This window comes from Mytilus galloprovincialis, chromosome 5 (genome assembly GCF_965363235.1).
Source record: "Mytilus galloprovincialis chromosome 5, xbMytGall1.hap1.1, whole genome shotgun sequence".
Lineage (NCBI taxonomy): Eukaryota > Metazoa > Mollusca > Bivalvia > Mytilida > Mytilidae > Mytilus > Mytilus galloprovincialis.
In genome coordinates, this window is record NC_134842.1 from 25,952,899 (window position 1) to 25,979,358 (window position 26,460).

General features: G+C 31.4%; 1 protein-coding gene and 1 long non-coding RNA gene across 2 annotated transcripts in view; one reads left to right on the forward strand and one right to left on the reverse strand.

Moving 5' to 3' along the window:
• Window positions 1-26,460, reverse strand: part of LOC143075489 (uncharacterized) — a 391,914-nt gene that overhangs the window by 314,699 nt on the left and 50,755 nt on the right. The gene's annotated exons all lie outside the window — the stretch shown is intronic.
• LOC143075482 (acid sphingomyelinase-like phosphodiesterase 3b) lies at window positions 466-5,535 on the forward strand. The gene is made up of 6 exons (XM_076250914.1): window positions 466-603; window positions 1,155-1,347; window positions 1,889-2,133; window positions 3,415-3,584; window positions 4,292-4,466; window positions 5,032-5,535. The coding sequence occupies exons 1-6, from the start codon at window positions 540-542 to the stop codon at window positions 5,508-5,510; spliced, it is 1,326 nt and encodes a 441-aa protein (XP_076107029.1). The 5' UTR covers window positions 466-539; the 3' UTR covers window positions 5,511-5,535.

Here is a 26,460-nt window from a genome sequence, read left to right on the forward strand (position 1 = left end):
AACCAATGTTATGGCTGCAAAAGAAAAAAGACCAACAGACAAACAATAGTACACAAAACACAACATAGAAAACTTAAAACTTAGCAATAATTTTGTGATTTTCGCTGTCCATATAGTTTTTTTTTACATTGTTATCTATTTGTCAATAGGATATCCCCTGTAAAACCCTATTAACTATTGCTATTATCTAGGAGTACCCGGATTTCATCGTGTGTCTTGACTATCAAATTATCCAATCAAATTGTAAGAATAACAGGAACATCTCACTTCCGGATACTAGTAATGTACATCAAACTTGTAAAATCAGTCTTTAATAAGAATAGATAAAAACAATCATAGAACAAATAAAAGAGTTACATGCTAGCATTTATTCAAATGGTCATATTTTTTTTGATAAATGATATTTATTGTGTGTGGCACCCGAAAGTGTTTCTAATTTTTCGTAGTAAGTGCGTTCCGTGCAGTTTATTTTACAGATACCTTATCTATCTATATTACCTTGTAAAGATCGAACCAGATTACACAGAACGACAACCATAATGGCGACAGTTTATCTTGTTGTCACTATTATATTATACACTAGCTTTGTTTATGCCGATGATGGTAAGTAGTTTAAGTACTACTTCAAATTTAGTTCATGTTTAACTTGTAACAGTTGCTTTCGACTTGACTCACTAATATTCTGGCCTGCATTTCACATGTTAAACAGTATCAGTTGCACCCATGCAACGTAACTCACTATGCATCTTCTTTCGTCGTGTTTCACTAGGGATCTTGTCTGTGTTTCACATGTTCATGAGAAGCAGTTGCATTCGTCGTGACTAACTTGGGATCTGACCTGCATTTCACAGGTACCGCCAAATTTGATCATTTTAGTCATTCACAGTTCAGTATATCTTTTTAATCATACGATATTTTTTTATTGCAGGCCATGTATATGTTGTGAATAGTAAACCAGAAGACATGTGAATGCTGAACAGAACTGTCTCTCTTTTTAGTGACCTGCTTAATTTTTTTCTTAATCCGATAGGGTTTTTTCAAGTATTGACATGTTACTGATATATACCATTATGTCCTGCAACAATTTGCCTTATGAAAATGTCTAAATATTTATATTTATTCATAAATTTTAAACAACCATTGCTTATTTTTAGGTTGGTTCTGGCACGTGACAGATTTTCATTACGACCCTACATACCTTGATGTAGCATTGTCGTGTAATAGGAATGCATCAGAACGAGGCGAGTTCGGAGATAGCTGGTGTGATTCTCCATGGAAACTGGTAACAAGCAGTATTGAGGCAATGCGAGATAAAGAACCAAATGTTGACTTTATTATATGGACAGGGTAAATTATGTTTTATCACTTACTAAGAGTGACACCAGCAAAATTTCCAAAGTGTATATGTATCTTTGTTTGCCCTTTTTTTATGGAAATTGTATGAATTTCTTATTGAGGTAATTTGGGTGTTGTTTTCTTTTTTGGGGGGAAGAGGGATACTTGATCGGCCCGATAGCAAAAATATGCTGTCAACAAATTAATTTCCTTTAGTCATCTTAATTTATTATTGCAATCATTTTGCGATTATCTAGTCAATCAACCAATCAATTAATCTATTGTGAAAGCAAATCTTAAGGTTTTTTCCAGGTGTACACACAATTGTTCTTAGAAATGCATTTGAACGCATTTTTATTTTCAAAAAAATGAAAACCCCTTGTTTAGCCAACACAATAAAATTACATGAACAAGCGTTGTCTCGCTAGTAAAAGAACACCACACATTCAAGACAAACGTTGCTGATAATGTCATAAACACAAATATTATTCATTACATCCGAGGGAATTGCATTTTCTTTAAATAATTTATATGATGTTTCTTTCCTTTCTAGTGATAGTACACCACATATAAAAGACAACGTAGCTAGTCATGACATGTACAGAGATATCGTTCGTAACATCACACGAGAATTGAAATCGAAGTTCAATTCTACTCCAGTATATCCTGTCTTTGGGAATCACGATTATTATCCCGCCCATCAGTTCCCGCCAAATAACAATTTGATGTACAATGAGATCTATGAAGGCTGGAAAGACTGGATAAATGACGATGGACAGAAAACAAACTTCCAGAAAGGTATTCGAATTTTAGTTCATTCTGGATATATAAACTTTTATTGTCTTTCTGATTCTTTCTTATTAGTTTATTTTATTTGGTGCTAAACTGAAGATTTATTTTTATGCCCCACCTACGATAGTAGAGGTGCATTAGGTTTTCTGGTCTGTGCGTCCGTCCGTCCGTCCGTCGTACCGTTCGTCTGTTCGTCCGTTCGTCCCGCTTCAGGTTAATGATTTTGGTCAAGATAGTTTTAGATAATTTGGAGTTCAATCAACTTTAAACTTAGTACACATGTTCCCCATGATATGATCGTTTTAATTTTAATGCCAAATTAAAGTTTTGACCCCAATTTCACGGTCTACTGAACATAGAAAATGATAGTGCGAAGTTCAGGTTAAAGTTTTTGGTCAAGCTAGTTTTTGGTGAAGTTGTAGTCCAATCAACTTGAAACTTAGTACACATATTCCCTATGATATGATGCCAAATTGAAGTGTGAATCCCAATTTTACGATCCACTGAACATGAAAAATTATATTGCTAGTGGGGCATCCGTGTACTATGGACACATTCTTGTTTATTGTATTAGAACATGATTTGACATCTTACCATTTGAGCAAATCAAATACAATGTAAACTAGTACATTTTATTGTTTAACTTCATACTTCGACGAAATGCAGAAATACCAAATGATTTTTTTGTTGAAAGGTGTAAAATTCAAACATCGAGAAAATAAATAACATCCGCCAAAAATGTAGTACCATGGCCCCAACTTGAATAGAGATTGGACTCTTGTTCTGTTTAAGTGTATCTCAAAAAATAAAATGGTTTTCCCGTAAACGTTATTCGTTCTCAAATCATCACATTCACTATATATACATCAAGTTTCAGAAAACGGTTTTACTTTTCGCAATTAAATACAGAAACACAGGGTAATTTTTGATTTTCTATGTTTACCATTCTAAAACAAATTACTACGTTTTACGTTTAAACTAGCAACAGCAAAACCAAATAATGTCTGAATGGATAGAACCTTTATAAAATGTATAACTTGGCTTACTTGAATTTATTTTCGAAAATATCTGTAAAAAAATATGTTGGTTGTAAATTTAAAGCAATCTCGAATATTTGCTATACTAGTTGTAGTAAGAACTTTTTGAATTGATTGACGTTTTGAGGTAACAAAAATCATTACAATCGCTTGGTAATATATATAAAAAAAAACAATGTCGTTGTTAATCGTTTTTTCTTTAATTTACATAACTCTTACGGCAAATTATTTGCATATTTTATGTGTTTAGGAGCATATTATACTGTAAAGATATCAACAGGGCTCCGAATAATGTCTCTGAATACCAATCTATACTACAGATCAGATAAGATATCCCGGTTGTACAGGTATTCAGACCCAGCAGACCAGTTCCAATGGATGGCTGAAACTCTAGAACATGCTAAAAATAACAGTGAACGGGTACCTGTTCTTTATAACAAAATTTAGAATGAAAATGGGGAATGTGTCAAAGAGACAACAACCCGACCTAAGAGCAAAAAATAAAACAACCGAAGGCCGTGTCTTCGTCATAGCGTGAAAGTCACACACACGAAGGCATGCTTCAGCTGGCCTTTAAAAAAATGCAACTTTACCTAAATCCACGAAATTGGTACCCACGAAAATAAATGAATCCACAGTAGATGAACTTAAATTAAAAATTATGTAAACTAACAAAGACCAGAGGCTTGATAAGTATATATTGAGAATAAAATAACATGAAATCGTAAGAGGTTCGAAAGTTTATGCATTTTAATGTTGTCTTACCACACTTATTCATACAAACAGGAACATATCATAACATAAGGGATAATGCTGTCTTTTTTGTGTGAATTGTTATTTTTGTTTAAATAATTATTCTAAAGTGAATTCAATTTTGCTATCATGTAGATCTTATTGGAAAATAGTATTCACAAGAACAAGAAACGCACAATGGATAGTCTTAAAATGTTGTAAAATAAAATTTAAGTAATCTCTGTATAATATAAGTGTGTGTGTGTGTGCAGTATAGTACTCCAACTTTTCAGTTTTCTTGTTTACTTGACAAAACATTTAGTATTTATTAGCGTTAATCCGAAGTTATCTTGCTAATAAAAAGTGTCATATTTAAAAAGTTCTCTCTTTTTAAGGTGATAATAATGTCACATGTACCACCAGGAGTTATAGCGACAGAAAAGGCAACATGGATGTACCCACAGTTTAACCATCGCTTCAATGAAATCATACTGGAGTATTCAGACATTATTTCAGGTTTATATTTCGGACATGAACATATGGATAATTTCCGGATATCTTACAAATCTGGTACGTATCACAACGAGCTGTTTTGTTTTTTTAGGCAAATAATGTTTACGACTGTAATAAAAAAAAAACATTATATACAAGTCTTCACAATAACAAGACTAGAACAAGAATATTGGAAAATCTCAAAATTTTATTTAATCACCCCCTCTCCCATCATTTTTTAATGAATACAACCTATTTTTCAATCTGGTTTTTTTTTCAAGAGATTTAGCATCAAAATATTCATTAATCAGAAAACATGTCCATCAACAATGAATGGTCAATGCCTCACAATTATAGGTTACTGTATTGTATAATAATCTAACAATGGCTAAAAAACGCAACACGCATACAACATTCGAATTTGGGTTGTGAGTCATTTACCGTTCTAGAGTTATGCTCTTTTTGAACTGAAAGAATTACAAAGCTTGAACTAGGGAATTTGTATCCTCAAACACAATCTTTTTTTGTAACGTTATTTTATTAAAAAATTGAATTAAAATAGCTCATTTATTGTTTATATTCATATAATTATAGTTTTGACGAGGTCAAGTACTTTTAGTATTGTTTACTGTTTATCCCGTAGGTTCGCCAGTTGTAGTACATTTATGTGCTCCTTCGGTTACTCCATGGACGTACATCCCGGGAGGACAAGGCGATGGAGAACCAACCAGAAATCCTGGCATTAGGCTGGTCCGATATGATAGAATGACTGGTCAGCCACAAGAAGTTAGACAGTACCATCTTGACTTTAAATTGAGTAATGTAAATAAAGTAGCCAACTGGACGCTAGAATACAGCATGCCTGCAGATTATCAGATGAAAGACTTAACACCAAGTTCTTTTCATGGTCTTCTAGAAAGAATGAAATCAAAGGGTAGCGCAGAATTCACAGACTATGCCATGCGACGTTATGTTGGAGGTGCTTCTAACGATAGGAGAGTTACGCATTGCTCTTCTCAAGCTTGTAAAAAACCTTTCATATGTAGTATTGGTAACGTAGACCTGGCCGAATTTGAGTTCTGTGATAGTGATGGATCCAGTAGAAGCCCTGCCTTCGGTTGAAAATTGTAATAAATTGTTAAATATATTCTGTTATAATCATATCATATAGTAAAAAAAATATGATCGATTCGATATGTTTGAGTCATATTGGTCTACTATTAAAGATTTGTTAAATTTCATTACGTTAAAATTAAGAATAGAAAAGATGAACAAGCAATAAATATAAAATTGCTTACAACGTAACTGTTTGCACAACAGAGTTTCATCTAACTATATGAAATAATATTAAAAAAAAATATCTTTACAAGAAACTCTTTCCACAACAACTGCAACTGAAACTATCATTATTTACAACATATGTTTTGTCTAAAATCTGCTATAAGTATTTCTAGCAGTTAACCCCGAATTTTCTCTGATTTATAGATTTTTTCACGTTAAAATTGCTATATAGGATTTCTCTAATCTACTCTTATCCCATGTTCTTCAACTTCAGTATTTTTTTTCAAATCAAAATGAATAAAATGTATTGAACCACTTTCAACTGAAATAAAACATAAATGATTTCGTACGTTGCAATATTAATGAAAAGTGCTGTACTTTCTAACGTATACAAGATAGGTGTATCATATGCATGTATATGCACTACAAAAATAACAGTTTTGCCATTTACATAAGATGTCAAAGATTGGATTAACACTTTGTCCAACAGGATGAATACGTCCTGTTATTTTTTCTTGTGTTTGTCTTTTGGAAAAGTTGTGTTGATGGCATGTTTTTAAAAGTTTCTGTATAACTTTTTTATATAAATTATTCTCGGAACGAAAAAGAGCTTGTGATATTAAATAGAAAAATGTCTATTGTTTAAGGCAGTAGACTTAAGAGTATGTATTGGTAATTTGTCTTGTTTGTCTGTGTATTTTACTCTCAACCTGCATCTCCTTTTATTATAAGTATCTCCATGTCAAATGTTTATACAGTAGCAAGTGTCATGACTCTGGGGAAAATGACAACCCATGTGCGGATCCAGGATTTTAAAAATGGGATTCGGGCACTGACAAACCAATGTGTGTTCTGTAATATTGTTAAAACTCTGCGCATTTCTCTTATATAAAGCTCTATAATGATCGTGTAGGCCAACCGTACATCATAAATCCGCCTCTGCAATCGGTTTCTGATTTTGGATATAAAAGACAGTAGATTTATGAGAGCGAATTGTCTCTTGTTTCTGTTTCTAGATAACTGCATTCTTGCAAATTATATTTTTCTAAAAAGCGTTTTAATACATGCTATCTGGCTTGTTTATTTTCGAAGGAGTCTTATCTAAGCGTTTGGTGTGTGTTTTGTATTTTTGGTGATTTGTCTTATTCTGTTATTGTAGTTTACAGATGCTGAAATATATTTTTTTAAAAGAAACGTTTAAAATGTTTGTTCTATCATCAAACTTTAAAAAAAAAGAAATAAAGACGAGCCTCACGTATCTTTAAAAGTGGTTCCACACATTTAAATCAGAACAATACATGGTCGATAAAGCTCTATCAATATTAACATTCGCCTATTTTTTTTTAATTCTTTATTGTGCAAAAACGGTTCTCATTGTGTAGTTTATACAAACCATTAATCATCAACATTTTCTTTCATACATCATGATAACTTTTTCCCTAGATATTGTTTTTTTAACTTTATGAAATTAAATAACATGTTTACTGTTAGACCGTATCAGTCAAAGATCCTTTTGAAAAGATTTAATATTTAAAAACTTTTGTGTAAATTGTATGCAAATAAATATATTCCGGATACATTTTAAGTATTACACCAAGCACTCTCTACAACAACTGCATCTGAAACTATCAATATTTACAACATATATTTTGTCTAAACTAATATATCTCGTAACTTCGAATTTTCTCTAATTTATTATATACAATTTGTCACGTTAAATTTGCTACTCATGATTTGTCTAATAGTGTGTTTAAGTATCGTGTTTTTTAATCAAAATAAATAAAATACAAATGAAAACTGATAAATAATCATTAAACATAAATATTAAGGAAATGGTTTGTACTTTCTAACGTATCTAATAAAAACCGTAGCCTGTAGTGTGCATGTATATGTACACAAAAATAGTTGTTTGTCTCTTTCATCAGATGTCAAAGATTGGTTGAGACTTATTAGTCCAGCAGTATAAGTATTTCCTACCATGCTTTGTTTGTTTATTTGTTTTTTTTTTTTTTTTTTTTATTTGAAGAAATTGTGTTGATGGAAGAAGTTTTTGTATTATTTTTCATATAATTTGTTGTGCTCGGAACAAAAAATGTTTGTCTTTTTTGTTTATATAGACTTCAAAATCATTTTTCGTTATTTGTCTTGTTTACTCTTTGTATCTTTTACCAGGTGCGAATTTAGGGTTTTGAAAAAAAGAGGTTGGAATATTGGCAAACCAATGTTTGGAGTGAAAATTGTAAAACGTATATATATGCATTTATCATATATATAGCTCTTTTTGAAGGGTCTGGACCCCTGTACCGTACAAATCCGCCACTGCAAGCTGCTACTGATTTCGGATGAAAGACAGCAGATTTATGAGAGTGAATTGCCTTTAGAATGTTGAAACACCGAAGAGCTGCGTCAATCAAAAAGCTATTGATGGCGACATAGCAATTGTGAAATAGTAATGACACTTCAAAAATAGTTTGTTTTTACGAATGTTATCGTATATAAACTTATTTGCATACAAGTTTGACTTTTGTGACACAAAATTGACTTTTGTGTTAAATTTTCACTTCTGTTAAACAAAACTCAATTTTGTCTACACAAAAAAAAAACACACAAAATTGAATTTTGTCATGACAAAATGAATTTTGTCTACAAAAATGAATTTTGTCTACAAAAATGAATTTTGTCTACAAAATTGAATTTTGTGTCACATAAGTCAATTTTGTCAACACAAAAATAAACATAAAAATGAATTTTGTCTACAGAAATGAATTCTGTCATTACAAAATTGACAATTTTGTCACAAAATTAATTTTGTCTACAAAATTGAATTTTGTCATTACAAAATTGAATTTTGTCATTACAAAATCCAATTTTGTGTCACAAAGTCAATTTTGTGTCACAAAAGTCATTTTTGTGTCACAAAAGTCTATTTTGTGTCACAAAAGTCTATTTTGTGTCACAAAAGTCTATTTTGTGTCACAAAAGTCAATTTTGTCAACACAAAAATAAACACGAAACTGAATTTTGTCATGACAAAAATGAGTTTTGTCTACAAAAATGATTTTTTGTCTACAAAATTGAATTTTGTCATTACATTTTTGTGTAGACAAAATTGACTTTTGTGACAAAAATGACTTTTGTGACAAAAATGACTTTTGTGGCACAACATGGACTGTTGTGTTAAATTTTCACTTCCGTTTAACAAAACTCTATTTTGTCTACACAAAAATAAACACAAAATTGAATGTTGTGATACAATATGAGTTTTGTATGCAAACTAAAGTTAAGTCTGTGTTACAAAAATGAATTTTGTCATGACAAAAATAACTTTTGTCCACTGAAAGATAATTTTGTATGACAAAATTTTAAATTTGTAGTATACTACAAATTTAGTTAAACTGAACTCATTTTTGTTGAACAAAACTCACTTTTGTCCGTACAAAATTGAGTATCGAGTACAAAACTGCAAGAGTCCCATTCGGCGCCCCGTATCAGTCATTCTTGAAAACTGCTTTTTGGAAAACCATAACTTGGTAAAAAAAAATGTTTCCATGCTATTTAGACTATATATTGTTCGTTATTGTTTGCTTTTATTTGTAAGGTGTTTTTTTTTCGGAGGAGTCGGGATTTTATGAATGCTGTGATCTGTCTCACTGTTCAGTATTTTTGGTGGTTCCTTTTACTTTTGTTTATTTTGCAGATGTTAGAAAACATTTATAAAGGAAAAGTTTAAAATTGATATGTTCTATCATCAATATTAAAAAAGACACCATAAAAGAAATTAAGACGTGCCTCACTTATCTTTAAAAGTGGTTCCACACATTTAAATCAGAACAATACATGATCAATAAAGCTCCATCAATACATTAACTTTCGAAAACGTTTACATAATTTTTTAATTTTATATTGTGCAAAAAAAAATGGTTTTCGTTGTTTTTCTAATATTCAAACAAACCATTAATCATCAACATTTCCTTTCCTTCAACATGATAACTTTTTCCCTAAATGTTGATAATTGAAATACAATTGCTCTTACTTTATCTAACAAATCCAGAGGGTTCCTTTGTGTGCTATTATCTTACATGTAAAGCAATGCAAACTTTTCCCACTGGTTGAATATTGCATGAAGCCAATTATCAAATCTGGATAGCTAATCTAACAAACACAAAAGAAATGTTATTTGATTTTACAACTTGTCATTTTGTCGATAAATAGATGCCCATGTTCTGATTTGATCAAAGCTTTGCAGTGCTTGGTATTTTTAATGATAAGCACGCTACAGAATGTATTTGAGCTACGCATTGGTGATGGGGAGAGAGACGAGCTTCATTTGGGATGAAAGAAGCATTCTAAGAGATGTCATCCAAAAGGTTAGTTACATTGTCACTATTTTCATTGGATATCGAAATAAAAAGCTTTACATGTTTTATGTAGTAATGTATATTAAATGTAAATATATATAATTTGTGTCTGGTATAGATTATTATATATATTCAATATAGATAATAGGCACACATAAATAAAAAAAAATATAACAGTAACTCATATTGTTTTTCATGATAATAATGCGAGGTTTCTATCTAAAAAAAAACAATTTGATATCAAATATTTAATTCATTTATCTTTTTTACTTATATCTTAAAATTAATTTTCTGATATTTTTTATCACTATAAAAACCGAAACACCTAGCCATAAGATACTATGAAAGGAAACTCATTTATCAAACTTGAGGTAACGATCACATTTCAGATAAAAAAAATTTAGATAAACATGAATTTTATCAAAAACAATTAAAATAAAGTCTTTATTTTAATCAATGGGTCTGAGTGCTTTTACTTATATTTATTAATAAAATGATTTTAAGCGATAGAAATATCGTACAATCAAATTTTCCAAAGTGTTTTATTCTGTTTGCCTTTTGTATCAATTGACTTATAATTTTGAACAACTACGCAGATTGATAAAAGTGTTTATTAAGAAAAACATTTAGCAAACCATGATATCTCGTTTAGTGAAAGTATACGGTATACGCCTTCTATAATAACTTTCAGTACTGATTCTTATTTTTAAAAAAATCCTTCATAATCACGTGTATTACCTTTATATTTATAATTTAAAATGAGTGTATGAATGTTTCGTTATGTTGCCTCTCAATATAATGGTGCATGTGCACAAATATTCAAGTATAACTTAAGTATAAATTTAGAATGATTTAGATAGCTGCATTCTATAAAAAACAATATTTAGTTAAAAAATAAAAAGCATTTCCTTATTAAAGTGTTTTATAAATAATAAATTGACCACACAAATTGCATTAGCAGTATTTCCAGAGATGTAAATCATAATGCAATATTTTAACTATATGTTATGCTATGAATATGCAAGAGTTTGCATTGATCTGTTTTATAAATTGAAAAAATGTTACACATTTTTTACTTCTGAGATTAACGAAATGCCTTTGCAAAACACATTAGTCAAATCCAAATAAGTCTTTTCTGGTATCGTTTACAATATTAGATCAGTATTAAAAATTATTGGTTTATTTAAAAAATATTGCAAAAAAGTGTCAAAAAGAGAAGAAAATAAAAACAACATGTAGCAATTACTTAAATTTCTACATTCAACAACATGATACTAATACATTCCGTGAAAAAGGATGACTGAAATTGTTTGAAATAATATTAGGGATAGGGACCTTTGCGAAACGACCAATGTAACAAAAAAACTGTACGAAGTATATTATAAAAAGAATATTTATACCGAAGGAATCACTTAATCTAACACGATTTCAAATTATCGAGAGATAAAAAAAAACCAAAATGTAACTAGTATGTTGAAAAATGATAACAAATGTTCACGTGGTTGGTAAAATTTCTCCTTCAAGTCACAGTGCAGATCTATTTATTGGATATTTAAAAAAAGTCATTGAACGCACTGCATACTTTGTTTTCTCAATAGGTGTGAGCCTCGAAGTATTATATTGACTTTTGACTTTCCGCTTTTACTCCCCTGGTGTAAGTTATTCTGAAAAGTAAATCATTCTGTTTAGTTCAGAAAGGCTTATATACCTTACTTAAAAATGAGAGGTCGGTTTCAGAGATTAAATTGCATTCATAGAGTTAATGTACCATTTTTGTGTTGTACTATAGTTTTGACCCAAATCGGATTGAGTTCGTATCTGGAACTCAACAAACGTGTGTCTATTTTGAGAAAATGACTGACAAATAACCCTGTACACATATGAAATCATGTAACTGTTACATCAATTGTTTTTGATATCGTTGAGGACATTCGCTAGTCATGTTTTAGAATTTTTCATATCTCCAGAATCCTCTGGTTTTATTATTTTGAATCCAATAAAATATTGATCTTTATTCTTTTCATAAAACTTTTATATTCGATAAGAAGCCAACTGTAAACATCTTTGTAATTATCTAATTTGTTTTGAAAAATAAAACTAGTTAATTATGAAGCTAGGGAAAATGAAGAAAAACTTTATCCCGCCTTACTTGCAATAGCTTATATCTAAAACCATGCACAAGGACCTACAATGTGTTTGTGCTCTTTTGGTTCCTTGAGTTATTCACTACCAATATTAAACAGTGCCATTAAAAAAACTAAAATGCATGTCAACTTGTTTACAACTTTTATGAGCTTTTACTTGGAATTCGAGAAGTTGAACAACGTATGTTCATGGAAGTATGATGTCAATATAATACTTTCATGATATGTTCAAGACTTCAAACAGTGTGTCTTTGCTTTCAGATCTTTGCTGATTTAACCATGGAAATATTATACAATAACTAGCTTAGGAAAAGGATTTTTTTTATATTTGACGTCGAATGTCACTGTATAAACATTCATTGTCGAAAATACGCATCTGGTGTCGTCAGTGTATACTGTTTGTGTTATTATAAGTATTGCCAACGATAAAGCAAATTAGTGCGTAAAACAATCTTTATTTGATTCACAAAACTAAAATAATTAAAGCATCACATCTTTTTTTCAATTCTGCTTTTTAAAACTCAACCAAATTAAGCATGCATAAAATCCTTTTTCACTAAGTTCATAAAACTGAAGCAACTTAGTGGATAAAAATATGTGTTTAATCAATTCTCAAATAGATTTTGTATGATGCATCATACTTTGTTTATAGAAAGTCGAACTATATACTAAGCTGTCTTATCTAAATATTTGTAACATCTAAAATGTTCGCAGAAAAACAAATATACCCTCTGCGCACATTATTCAATTGTTTGCAAACAGATTTGTTTGGTTTTGTACATTGTATAAAGATTAGTACCGTTTTAACCCTTCAGCGTTTTTTTTTTGTTTTTTTTTTTTTTTGAATTTATTCAATTGTCAGCAAACAGAATTATTTGGTTTTGTACATTGTATAAAGATTAGTACCGTTTTAACCCTTCAGAGTTTTATTTTTACATTTTTGCCATAAAGTTTATAAAACAGCAGCTTACACCGTTTACTAAGCTGTTTTATCAGTTTGTTTTGACTGGTTCCCCGTCTTACTCATTATTTTACAGTAAATCACCCATTAATGAGCTGTATTGATTATGACACATTCAAAGAATATATGAAGGCTAAACTGTCCCTTTAACTTTCCCTTGAAAACATTGAATCCCCAATACACCTGATTTACATAAGTCATTAAATGTCAGAAACAGAATTATCGGTTCCTATGTTACTTGTATAGTCTTGTCATTTATAACTGATATAGATTGAATAATGTGCGCAGAGGGTATCTTTGTTTTCCTACGAACATTTTTAATGTTACATTTTTTTTTGTTGGTTTTATAACATGATTTGGTTCTAGTTGCGATATTTGAAATTGAAATAGATGGATAGAAACTGGATTCAAGCCGTGTAAGTATACTTTTTTCTAGATATAAGCGAATGAAAATATTAAGGCCAATTGCAAGTTTTGTGTGTGATACGAGGAGTTAATGGTAAAAAATGAAAGTTCGTCACTTAACTGATGATCGCTAGGAAGTAAATATAGTTAAAATAACAAAAATTGTTGTGTCTTGTGAGGACTCTAGTAAGAAAGTTTTGAAATTGAGAACAAAATCGCAACTAGTTTTATAATACAGTTGTTAAACCGCAATCGCACGTACCGACCATTAATCTGTCAAATGGTTTTCGAATATTTGGCATTGAAAAAAACCCAATTGAACACGAAATTAACATTAATAAGCAGCAAACAGATTTATTTTGATCTTTTGAAAATGAAGTAGCTCGATTTCTTCATAATTCATTTTGTTTTGTTTTTTGCTTCGATAGCAAACCACCAAAATCAAATGATATAGAAATCGTATGTACCGGCATTACTGAAATGAAATGAAGATTATTTTTTACTAATATATACTTATATCGAATATGTTCCTTTCGTCGTTACTACAATCCCATTCCCTTTCATGAACGTAACCTACCGAATTAAACTATTTACCAAATTTGTTATCACATTAGCAACACGACGGTTGCCACATGTGGAGCAGTATCTGCTTACCCTTACAGGGCAACTGAGATCACCCCTAGTTTTTGGTGGGGTTCGTGTTGTTTATTCTTTAGTTTTCTATGTTGTGTCATGTGTACTATTGTTTGTCTGTTTGTCTTTTCATTTCTAACCATGTCGTTGTCAGTTTATTTTCGATTTATGAGTTTGTCTGTCCCTCTGGCATCTTTCGTCCCTTTTTTATTTTACCTTTCAATTCTAATTCTGATATTACTACAACACAATACGACGACCTATATATTTCCTATTTTTTTATTAATGCATGAATATAAAAAAAAAATGTTCCCAATTGTCAGTGACTTTCCCCCGATGCGAGGATTGACTAATGTCCGAATATAATATGCACTATACATAAGTTTGTAGAACCTGGGGATTGTATAATCTAAGACATGATTAACGCAGAATTAATAAGTACACACATTATCATAATTCAACTGTTCTCGTGAATTTTTTTATTCTATGCCTTCTTTTCTTTTCTTTTCTGTTTTTTTTTTTTTGTTTTTTTTTTTTTGTTTTTTTTTTTTTGCGATAGCATTTAAGAGTTACACAAAAACAATAGTCATTAAAGGTACCAGGATTATAATTAAGTACCGAGCGTTTCGTTTACATAAGACTCATCAGTGACGCTCATATCAAAATATTTATAAAACTAAACAAGTGCAAAGTTAAAAAAAATTGAAAACAACACGTTTAACAATTTATTGCGACGCGCTTTTTTGGATTTACCTTCATCAGGAACGCTCAAAGCCAAACATTTGAAATCCGAAGATGTATAAGTACCGAAACCGTTGAAGAGCTATATGTCAAACATACATAAAATAAATAGCCAAATTCATCTAAAGCCAACTTTGCCTGAGGGAATTGAAACCTTGGTTTCTTAATACTTTCAAAATTAATAAACGGACAATTTTAGTAAAGCTTGTTAAATCATGTCAGTACCGGAGTACTGACTACTGAGCTGATGATACCCTCGGGGACTGACAGTCCACCAGCAGAGGTATCGACCCAGTGATGTAAAAAATTGAAAACAACACGTTTAATAAGTTATTGCGTCCGAAGCGCTTTTCTGGATTAACCTTCATCAGGAACGCTCAAAGCCAAACATTTGAAATCCGAAGATGTATCAGTACCGAAATCGTTGAGGAGCTATATGTAAAAAAAATACCTAAAATAAATAGCCAAATTCATCTAAAGCCAACTTTGCTTGAGGGAGTTTATCAAAATTTATAAACGGACAATTTTAGTAAAGTGCATTGAGGATCAATATCTATTTTCAAACAAGTACCAGATGTGGTTTTTACTTTATTACTATTTATTAGAATACCGAATTTTTATATGAAAACATTTTTTTATGAAATATTATTAGGAAAAGCAAGAATTTGTAGTCATTTCTTGGGGAAAGATAGAGCTATTTTTATATTCATATAGGTTATATGCGATACTACCTAAATTTGTTTTGCAATTTCTAGTGTCTTGAATTTTCATTCTTTTCTTGATTAGATTTTCATTTTGCTTTATCGCCCACTGAATGGTTTGTAAAAGTGTGTTTATTTTGCATGTCATGGCCTTTTCTTTTCATATAGCCAAAATTAATATACGGTAAAGGGTTTTCACATGTTGTAGGCCTTACGATGACATATGATTTCTTTTATTTCATTTTAACTCTGGTGGCTAGTTGTCTCGTTTGCAATGATGCCACAATTTTCACGTTTTTATATTACAGTATAATGTTTGCAATATAACTTTCCGTATAAAACAGATCAATTGTCAATTTTATCAAAATTTGTTTTTAACATTTTATTACACATGGTTTGGTTTCATCATTTTGCTGTGCGTCCATCTAGTATAGATAGAATGAGATGTGGTACAAGAGTCAATGAGAGAACGCTCCATCCAAGTCATAATGTGTAAAAAAAAATATACACTTGTTTGTCATTTGCTTACAGTTTATTATCAAATAGATATCACAAAAAAAGGATTAACAGTAATATTAAAAGATACAAATAAAAGAATATTATACCACGTTACTAAGATGATAAACAACGTCAATACGCGGAATCTTTACTTCAAGACCATCGTGTATTATTTGTGAAGTTGATGCGGGATATTAATCAACAAGGGCTTGGTACCTTCCGATATTTTTTTTAGAAAAGGGACGAGATATTCTTTGACATACCCATGGTTCATCAACTTTCTGCTCAGACACTGGTGACGTTTTATAAAGTCTGAGTAGGAGTTACAAGCTCTTGAATACCGAATAAATTGGGAAATTTTTATCTGATATGCAGGTGAAGTTGGTATATTGCTACTAAGGTGCGGAAAATTTATCATTCTAATATAAAAGAGGGACGAAAGATACCAAAGGGACAGTCAAACTCACAAATCTAAAACAAACTGACCACGCCATGGCTAAAAATGAAAAAGATAAACAATCAATAGTACAAATGACACAACATATAAAAATCATCTCGTTTGTCATAAAGTCTAGTACTGAGATATGTCAAATTCGAGATATAAGTCGAAAAATGAAACAGAGGAAGCTGCGTCTGTTGTTTCTTTAATTTCTAGTTCTTGGGGATATATTAATGGAACCCAATCAGAAACGTTCGGATTGTTAACGGAAAGAATATCATCAATATATCTGAAAGTGGAATCAAATAACATGGCTGCTTTGATCTTCTTGTTTTTGACAAGTGTCTGAAGGAACTCCGAGTCATTAAAAATTTATCCTTTTGTTTTAATTTTTTTTTATCAAAATTAGGACAAATTAACACGCCTTGAATTGATAATAGACTTCAGCTTAATCATACTTTTACACGAATTAATATATAAAAGTCTTTTTAAACTCTCGAATCGTTTCACTCAAATTAAATACAGAATGTGCCAAAATCGTTTATTAGTAACATTTTATAGAAATACGAAAATTTAAATGTATTTAGAAATTTTATGTTGTTTATTGGAAAAACGCTTGAAGGTGCAGTGAAGCACCTGATATTTCCGTGTGTTTGTAAGTCCAATATTAAACAAACATGTAGGACAAATAGTAAACAATAACATTATATATATGGATGCAGATGTGGTTACTGTCAGGAAGAGGAACGACAACTGCTGACGGAAACTACTGACAAATGATCACGTTGTATTTAATACGTAGATTGGGGTGGTCTTCTAGATTATTGTCTACTTGAAGGTTATTAAGGTTTGTAACACTGATGACACTATTGACAGTATCCGATAGTTTTTATTACTAATCCAGTCCTTTTCCTATACGTAAGAAGTTATTTATACTCACTTTGACAAGTTCAAGGTTGTTAACCTTTAAACACAAGCTAAATAAATATAAAATACTCTGATAAAACAAACCACATAATTTATCAAATTTATGTTATTTTCTTGTTGTTACGTTATGGGTTTCTATAATTTATCAAATTTATGTTATTTTCTTGTTGTTACGTTATGGGTTTCTATCAACAGTCACCACGAAAGATACCCGACTTAAAGCATATAGACTACCATTATGAACAAATGAACAAAATAGTCAGAGCTTGAGCGTTCATGTGAAGACAAATCAAGAAAAGTGTATCGGACGCACGTAATTTGCTTAGTATTATTCTCATTCATAGACGAGGTGACACATGTTTTCTGTGTTGGATGTAGAATAACAAAAATACCGATTTTTTTATAGCTGGCTACAAACGTTGTGTTTCCGTTGTGTTGTTTACTTTCTCTTATTTTTGAGTGTGAATTCACATTACTATAAGAGATCATAAGACGTGTCACGGTACTTATCTATCCCAAATTCATGTATTTGGTTTTGATGTTATATATGTTATTCTCATAGGATTTTGACTAATTCTTAGTCCGTTTCTGTGTGTGTGTGTGTATGTTACATTTTAATGTTGTGTCGTTGTTTCCTCTTATATTTAATGCGTTTCCCTCAGTTTTAGTTTGTTACCCCGATTTTGTTTTTTGTCCATGGATTTATGAGTTTTGAACAGCGGTATACTACTGTTGCCTTTATTTATAAACCTCTTACTTGTATGACAGCCGCATAAATGCCCTGTTTCAAGTCAGAAATATGGCAGTTGTTATCAAATAATCTGATTCTAGGTATGTTGATGTTTGTTTTGTTGTAGTTCAGTTTTTCTGTTGTTCTGGGTTTTTTTTTTTCTCTCTTATAGTTCCCTCGGTTTTAGTTTGTAACCGCTTAATCGATAATAACTGTTGAACACCGGTATATATAGATTCCTAAACTGCAACAAGTGTATTACGATATTTCCCCACTCGAGACAGTTAAGTTTTATTATTTAAAGCGCGAGGCTTGCCGAGCTTTTCAAATAATTAAAATTTAACTGTCGAGAATGGAGAAATATCGTAATACACGAGTTATAGTGTCGGAATCTGTTTCTCTGATGATTTTTATCATTCTTTTTCGAAGATTTTCAGAAACGTGTGTTCTTTATATGCGACGTCATCAGGCAAGGTCGCCTTTTTTCATGACGTCACAATAGGAATATTCAGAAGAAAACAAAACATTTTGACGTCATAATCAAATTTCGACTAATCATTTGCCGAGAACAGACTTTTCACTAGTGAGGAGAAATATGTTTCTCACACCGGTCAGGAAATGTGAAAATAGCACAAAAATTAGAGAAACTACTGTTGACATTTTTTCCGCCTGTTCTCTATTTCGGTCGGTTTTGTAGACTTACAAGATAAATGCACTGCTTTCTGTTTCTCATCCAGAGTATTTTTGACATATCTTTACCTCGTGCAAATAACAATAAAAATAATATACAAATGCAATGTGTTCGTTTTAAACCCGTAGATAAATGTTGATGATACAATTGAATGGTGTATCAATACTATAAATCATTTTACATTGTTTATGTCCTTATCCAACAAGTTCAGATTCAGACCATCAAGCTTGTCACTTTCCCAAAACCAAGCAAATGATATAACGTCCCTTTTTCGACGCATATATTTTTGCGTATTAATACAAACAAATCAAGTGGACACATTTCTACCTCATCACAAGCGTTGTTAGAACAGAGAAGTCTATATATACTTATGACAGTAAACATATCCCCCGGGAAACCCTTGAGGTCAGTTTAAGAAAGACAAAAATATATATTGTAAGGTTTTAAACGAAACTATCTACAAATGTATTTTTGACACTCATACTTCATCTTCTTATTTATATGAACCTACCAAAAAAAAATCTAGGAAATGCAAGATGTTGCAGCAAAAATCGTTGAAACACATGGTAATAATATTTTTTCTGACAATGAATATTCAGGGTTTTTTTTCTGATTTCGTGTATCACCTGAATGGTGTTTTCTTCTTATTTCTATTAACATGTAACTGTTATATATGAAAGTAAGGTTTCACAAGTATTTTACAATCAAAGTTACTCCATTCCCTTGAGATACCACAATTACTGTACGTCGAACTATAGTTACCATATTAGTCGTTTAAACTGGCTGAATTTGTTTAAAAAGTTAAGTACATATTGTACAGTGTTTGGTATGTGTTGATGTAGTTCTTATATTGATTAGACCAATGGTTTCCACGTATGCTCATTTTTATAAATTTCCTGTTACAAATCTTTGATTTTTTTTTAAACTTAGGATTTTCTTTTCCCAGGACCGAATATATTACCTCAGACGTATTGGCACAACTTTTGGGAATTGTGGGTCATTAATGCTCTTCAAGTTTGTACTTGTTTGGCTTTATAACTTGTTTGATCTCAGCGTCACATATAAGTCTTAAGAAGACGAAACGCGCAGCTGGCGTTTTAAATTATAATCCTGGTACTTTTGATAACTATTGAAATGTTTTAAAAAAGTCATTTTTTGGTTCTTTTATAGCTTGCTGTTCGGTGTGAGCCAAGACTCCGTGTTGCCGGCCGTACTTTGAACTATACATATTTACTTTTTACACATTGTGATTGGATGGGGAGTTTTCTCATACCTCATATTCTTATTTATATTGGTCTATCTTTAAGAGGTTAGTGCATCACAAATGATAAAAGACTTACGATATATACATGTACTACATGTTGTTTTACCTAAAGTGAATCGCAACAATTTCCCTGTTATCACGACCACCAAGTTATGACGATTACTTCATTCTGGTTATATCATGTTTTGTAGTAGTAGGCATTTGTCTTCGATTCATAAGATTTGATATTCTTTTGGTATCTTCCTACTCTCATTTGATTCACTTTTTATTAAAGTTTTTTTTTCGTTATCATATCCCTGCTTTGTTTTCAAAAGTGTGCATCAAGTATATCAAATTTAAAAGAATGTATTGACAATTGTACCTACTATGTCTGTTTTGTTCACACATCGTTGTAAATATAATGGAATTTGATAAAACTGTTATACAAGTGAGAGTTTTAGCGCTTGAAAACCGGAATCAATCCACCATTTTCTACATTTGAAAATGCCTGAACCAAGTCGGGAATATGACGGTTGTTGTCCATTCGTTTGGTGTGTTTTATCAGTTGATTTGCCATTTGATTAGTGACTGTCTGTTTTGAATTTTCCTCGGAGGTCAGTATTTTTGTGATTTTACTTTTCACTCAGTGGTAAACATTATAGTCTTTTTTTTCTTGTTCTTAACGTGTTGAATTTTTTTTTACCACATTTCACGCACGGCCAGATTCTACATGATATATTTTTCAGAGAAAAAATGCCACGGTCTTTTTGTGCTTCTAGATTGTAATAATCAGCTGATTTCAAACAACACTTTTCTCTCAAACTTAATTGTCATAGTTTAACGTTTATTAACTGATTAAAGGCAAGTTGTTGTTTGAATAAAAAAAAGTCTTTGAAAAGTTCTCTAATACATTGTTTAAATATTTTGTTTTAGATCAATATGTTTGAATGAAGATTGTTTTTATTTTAATTCTCTAATAATTATTTCTTGTAGATAACAGGAAGACAGACATCGTCAAAAGACATGCGGAAAATCTTGATGAGGGATTCGTATAGCCCTGTAGAGCCAGGATGACCAGTTGAACGGCAAACGTCGTAGGTTCGTATTCGTCTATGTTTGATATTGATACATAACTGATTATATCTGCAAACTGTGAATATTAAGCTTTGACTTCGAGTTTCAGGGCGCATCATCAGATACAATTTTGATTTCGCAACCAAACATCACTGGAAGGAGTTAGGCCATAAGTTGTATCTAAACGACGTTGGATTTTTTTTCAAATTTAAACATTTTCTTGAAAAAAAAACTACTTCGATTTTTAAGACCACCCGCCCTCACAAAATGTATTCAAATGTAATTTAGATATTTAAAATGATACTATGGTAGGTAAAATATGGGTTAAATATATTAACCAGTCAGTGACTGTGTTGACCTTTGTGGATAATATAAATGGCCTTTTGATTATTTACTTATGGAAGACACGAAATGATGGTTTTGACTGTACTGACCTCCGAGATTATATAAAAAGTGAACTCACAAAAATATTGAATTCCAAAGAAAATTCAAAACGGAAAGTCCATTATCAAATGGCAACACCAAAAGCTCAAACACACCGAACGAATGGATAACAACTGTCATACTCCTGACTTAGTACAGGATATATTTTAAATGGTGGATTAAAGATGTATGGTTTTATTCGGTGAACCTATGTCAGACGAGATGGTTGTATCAGAAAATCAGTGAGAAGAACATCTTGAATAATTTATACGAGGTTTTGCTAGCTATGAAACCAGGTTAAATCAACCATTTTCTACTGAGAAAATTCATGTAACAAGGCAGGAATCTGACAGTTGTTTTCCATTCGTTTCATCTGGTTGGGCTTATAATTTTGCCCTTTGATAATAACATTAACGGTACCAATTTTCCTGCACCAGATGCGCATTTCGACAATACATGTCTCTTCAGTGATGCTCATGGCCACAATATTTGAAATCCAAAGCTTATATAAAAGATGAAGAGCTATTATCCAAAAGGTCCAAAAAGTATAGCCAAATCCGTTAAAGGAATCAGAGCTATGCATGAGGGAGATACATTCCTTCATTTATAATAATTTCTAACATTTGTTACAGCAATTTTAATAACACAAAACATCCATATGTTCATGCCAGTACCGAAGTACTGGCTACTGGGCTGGTGATACCCTTGGGGACTAACAGTCCACCAGCAGAGGCATCGACCCAGTGGTAGTAATAACATTAACGGTACCAATTTTCCTGCACCAGGCGCATAAAAGACTTTTGATTTTTTTTGTTATTTTACTTTATATATGGGTGTTCAGTATGAAAATGATTGCTTATTTTTTTTCCTATTTAAATGTTCAGTTAAATTGGTCTAAGCATGGTATACAAAAGAACAACCTAGTTCCCGGAAATTCAATACTACTGTTCCATCTCAAATTGTCATCTTGGGCATAGACTATCATTCTGATAGTGAACACACCAAGCATTGTTCCGACATTTTCAAAAATGTGAAAAATGTATCTTCAATCATAAACGTAGATTTGATTTTGAGAAGGGAAAGTTGTTGGAAAAGATTTTGAATAGACGATTAATAGACGATTTTGTCAATCAATCATTTTTGGATGCATGGTTCCAGAATTAAGTGGTCAACATTTTGATGGAAGGCAACAAAAATAAATAACAGTTGCTGAAACAACTCGCTCAGGACAGAAATACTTTAAAAGGACCCCAGACCTTATAAAAAGGAAAATCACAAAAATACTATACTCCGAGGAAAATTCAAAACGGAAAGTCCTTAATCAAATGACAAAATCAAATGATAAAATTTGCACTTATTAAAGTAGAAACCTACGTCATTTAAAAATACTTCATTTAGAGATAGGCCAGTACCATGTCATCCGACGTAAACAACTTAAACACTTTCAGGAGGATGGACATTTCTTATGTTTGATGTGTAAATATAAGTAGAAAAACTTTAGACAAAACACATTATTCGTCAGTTGCCCACTTCCTTTACATATGCAGATTATATAACCACAAATAAAATATGTTCAATTATTAATTGCTCTCTGACCTCAAGTCAAATATAACTTTGATCATCTTAATTGTATTCTAAACCCAAACTTCTAATTTTAAGCATTCACTCCTTTTAAGATCGAACCTGTTTCGTACAGGATGTGAATCATACTGACGTGCAGCTGACGATGCAGATATAAAATAAGATATAATTCTTACTCCAATAAGTTGATTGCTTAAACTTGATTTCGGAACTGTGGTTTTTGTTATAGCAAATTATCTATAACGATATTTATTTGGCAAAACATCATAAGAAGAAAATCTAATATGCCATAAATAAAGTCTAATTTGTAGCGATGATCAATATCAACCGAGAGCTTGATCGTATTCATCTTTATGTTTATTTGACGTTGTTAACTTGCCTCAATACAGATTTATTTACAATGGTTATTTACCCAGACCAATTTCAGATATGAAATGGACATAGTTATATCTAATATCGGCTCTATAACGTAAAAATGACAATAAGATAAATTGCTAGACTAGTATTAGTTACTTTTCCAAATACCCTATCACCATATTCTATAGTATATCTGTTCATTTGATGTAATTAAAACTTTTGGTGTATTGATTGCTTGTTCATCTGTACAGGTCTTCAGCACAGTAGAGATTCTGACCGATTGACATTGTATTTACTAATGGGACATTTGATTCATATATGATTTGGTGATGTTCCATTAAAGAAAATGTCAACGAGAGTAAAAAAAAATCCAACAAGCCTTGAAAAATTCAATTCTAAAGAACTCTAACACTGTTTGTTATTTCTTCATTTAAAAGAAATGATACAAATTAACCTTTGCATTCTGCAGGAAATTCTTAACATTTCGTATCAATTTAAAAAAAAAATAAGTAATGAGTACATTTCCAGAATGCTGAATATACCCATACTGTAAAAATGAATTATCTGTGGATATATTTCAGCAAAAAAGTACATATGTTCAACTTGTATTGCATTTGATAATTTTGATGAAGGGTTGTCGCATTAGCAATCATATCACATCTTCTAATTTTTCATAGATTGCAGTTTTTGTGTTTGTCCCAATATTTCGAAATAAGGGGTTTTGGATTGCTCTTTAAAGTTCGTATGTGATTTGACATGCCAACTATTTTGATTTTAACGCCACTGATAATTCTTAGTTAGACGAAACTTATAAGCTGGTATATTTGAGCTTTAAAAGAAGATATCTTAGTTTCTTCATTTATATGAGTACATTTCCAGAATGCCAATTATATCCATACTGTGAAAACGAATTAAATGTGGATATATTTCAGCAAAAAGGTTAGGCTAGTATATTGTACGAACTTGTTTATCAGAAAAATGATAAAAGTCTTATTTTTCAGGTGTGGATATGTTTATATCTTTTTTAAATTAAAATAAACAATACGTAATTCTCTTTTTCCGCTTTCGTTAACCTCAAGTCAAGTAGTAGTGTCTAAGGACTATGTGTCGATTTAGAATTCAACAAATTGTATTATGAATTATACACGCATTTTGTTCTTTCTAGGTCTATGAATATTGGGTAATATTGTCCCTCGTAGAACCATTTTCATAAATATAGTCTAAGCTTCTTTGTTACATATACTATTCAGTGGCGTAGCCAGGGTTGAAATGATGTGGATGCCTTCGTCGAGCGGAGCGAGGCGAAATTTTTTTAAAACTATTTTATGCAGATTTTTTCCCCCCCAGACATTGTTCTGTAAGCACATGTACTCCCCTAGAATCCGACACTGGTTAGATTTTTGTTTGATTTCAAAATACCAACCAATTCATATAATTATATTTCAAACAAAATTTTAATGTTTTCTCAAAATTCTCGAAATTGAATGTAATTCATAATTTATTTATTTGATGTAAAAGTTTCCCACCAATTTTATATTGCATCACAGCGGCACTTCTGTATAAAGGAACTGAAGTGTTTCCCTTTCCTAACCCGAATAATTCAGTCGTTATATTCCGTTGATCTACGAAGGCTACATTAACTCTTGTGGGAGAAAATCGGACACAGAAAGGGCTTGAATTATTCGAGTTACCCCTTTTCTAGCATTTCTCAAAAACGGCCCCATCACAGCGGCACTTCGGAATACAGGAACTGAAGTGATTCCATTAACGCGTCGCAGGGGACATTATTTCTCCATTAAAAATAAAAGGAAGACGGAAAACATTATTTTTTATTAGTTATTGCCCTTGTTCCTTGGTTACATAAAATATGTGCAATACAGGGGACATAGTAACTTTGTTCTTTTATTGAAAATAAAATTAATATGTGGACCTAGATAGAAACTGGAATTTACTGATAAGCCTGGGAATGATCACACTCTATTACAGATTAGTTTTTTGTCCACGTCGTCTTTCATGTCACTGGAAACGATATCAGGATATGGTGGTTTAGTTGTCAGTTATGTTGTTAGTCAGTTGTAGAAGCCATCGCTCCACTAGGCTCGATTTCAGATGAAACATGTCCGAGGATCTGTGCATCGTCCTCTGCACTTGCCGTAGCAAAAAAAAATCGAGAACACTTTTCTGGGATTTATCCATCTTGTTTTATTACATGAATTAAATTATCCTTAATAAAAGACCAAGCATACTTCTTCGGAAATAATTGGATGTTATCCTCATATCCTTACCCTTGTTACATACGGATACCTCCAAGTTTAACTGCTGCGAACATATCTTTATTTATAATTTTTTGCCTGTCAAAATGATGTGGATGCTTGAGCATCTGAGCATACATGCAAGCTACGCCACTGCTATTTCCAATTTGTATCAGGTAAAGGCTTGAAATACATTGATGAAAGTTGACTTTTACAAAAGCATCACAGTTTAAAGAGTTATCTCCCTGAACCAAGGTCTACCACATATGGTGTTCCAACTTATTTGAGCGTCACTGATATGTCTTCTTGAGACTCGTTCAAAACCAAATCATAAACCAGTTTCAAAATCTAAAATTTATATCAGTGTTTATAACTAAAATCATTATATAGACGTTATTTAGTTTTGTTAGCAACAAGCAGAGACATACCATATATACTAAACTAAAATAATTTAATTTAAGATGTAACGCGTCTTCTGATTGGATGACGTTATTTTGTTATGAGCCCATAGACATAATTTAGTCATGTGACCGTAACGTCATCAACGTTTTTTCATGGTTTTCTACGTTTTAAAATGGAATATAGAATTAAATTATAAGAAATGACTGTAATATTTTTTCTGTCTATTCGAAA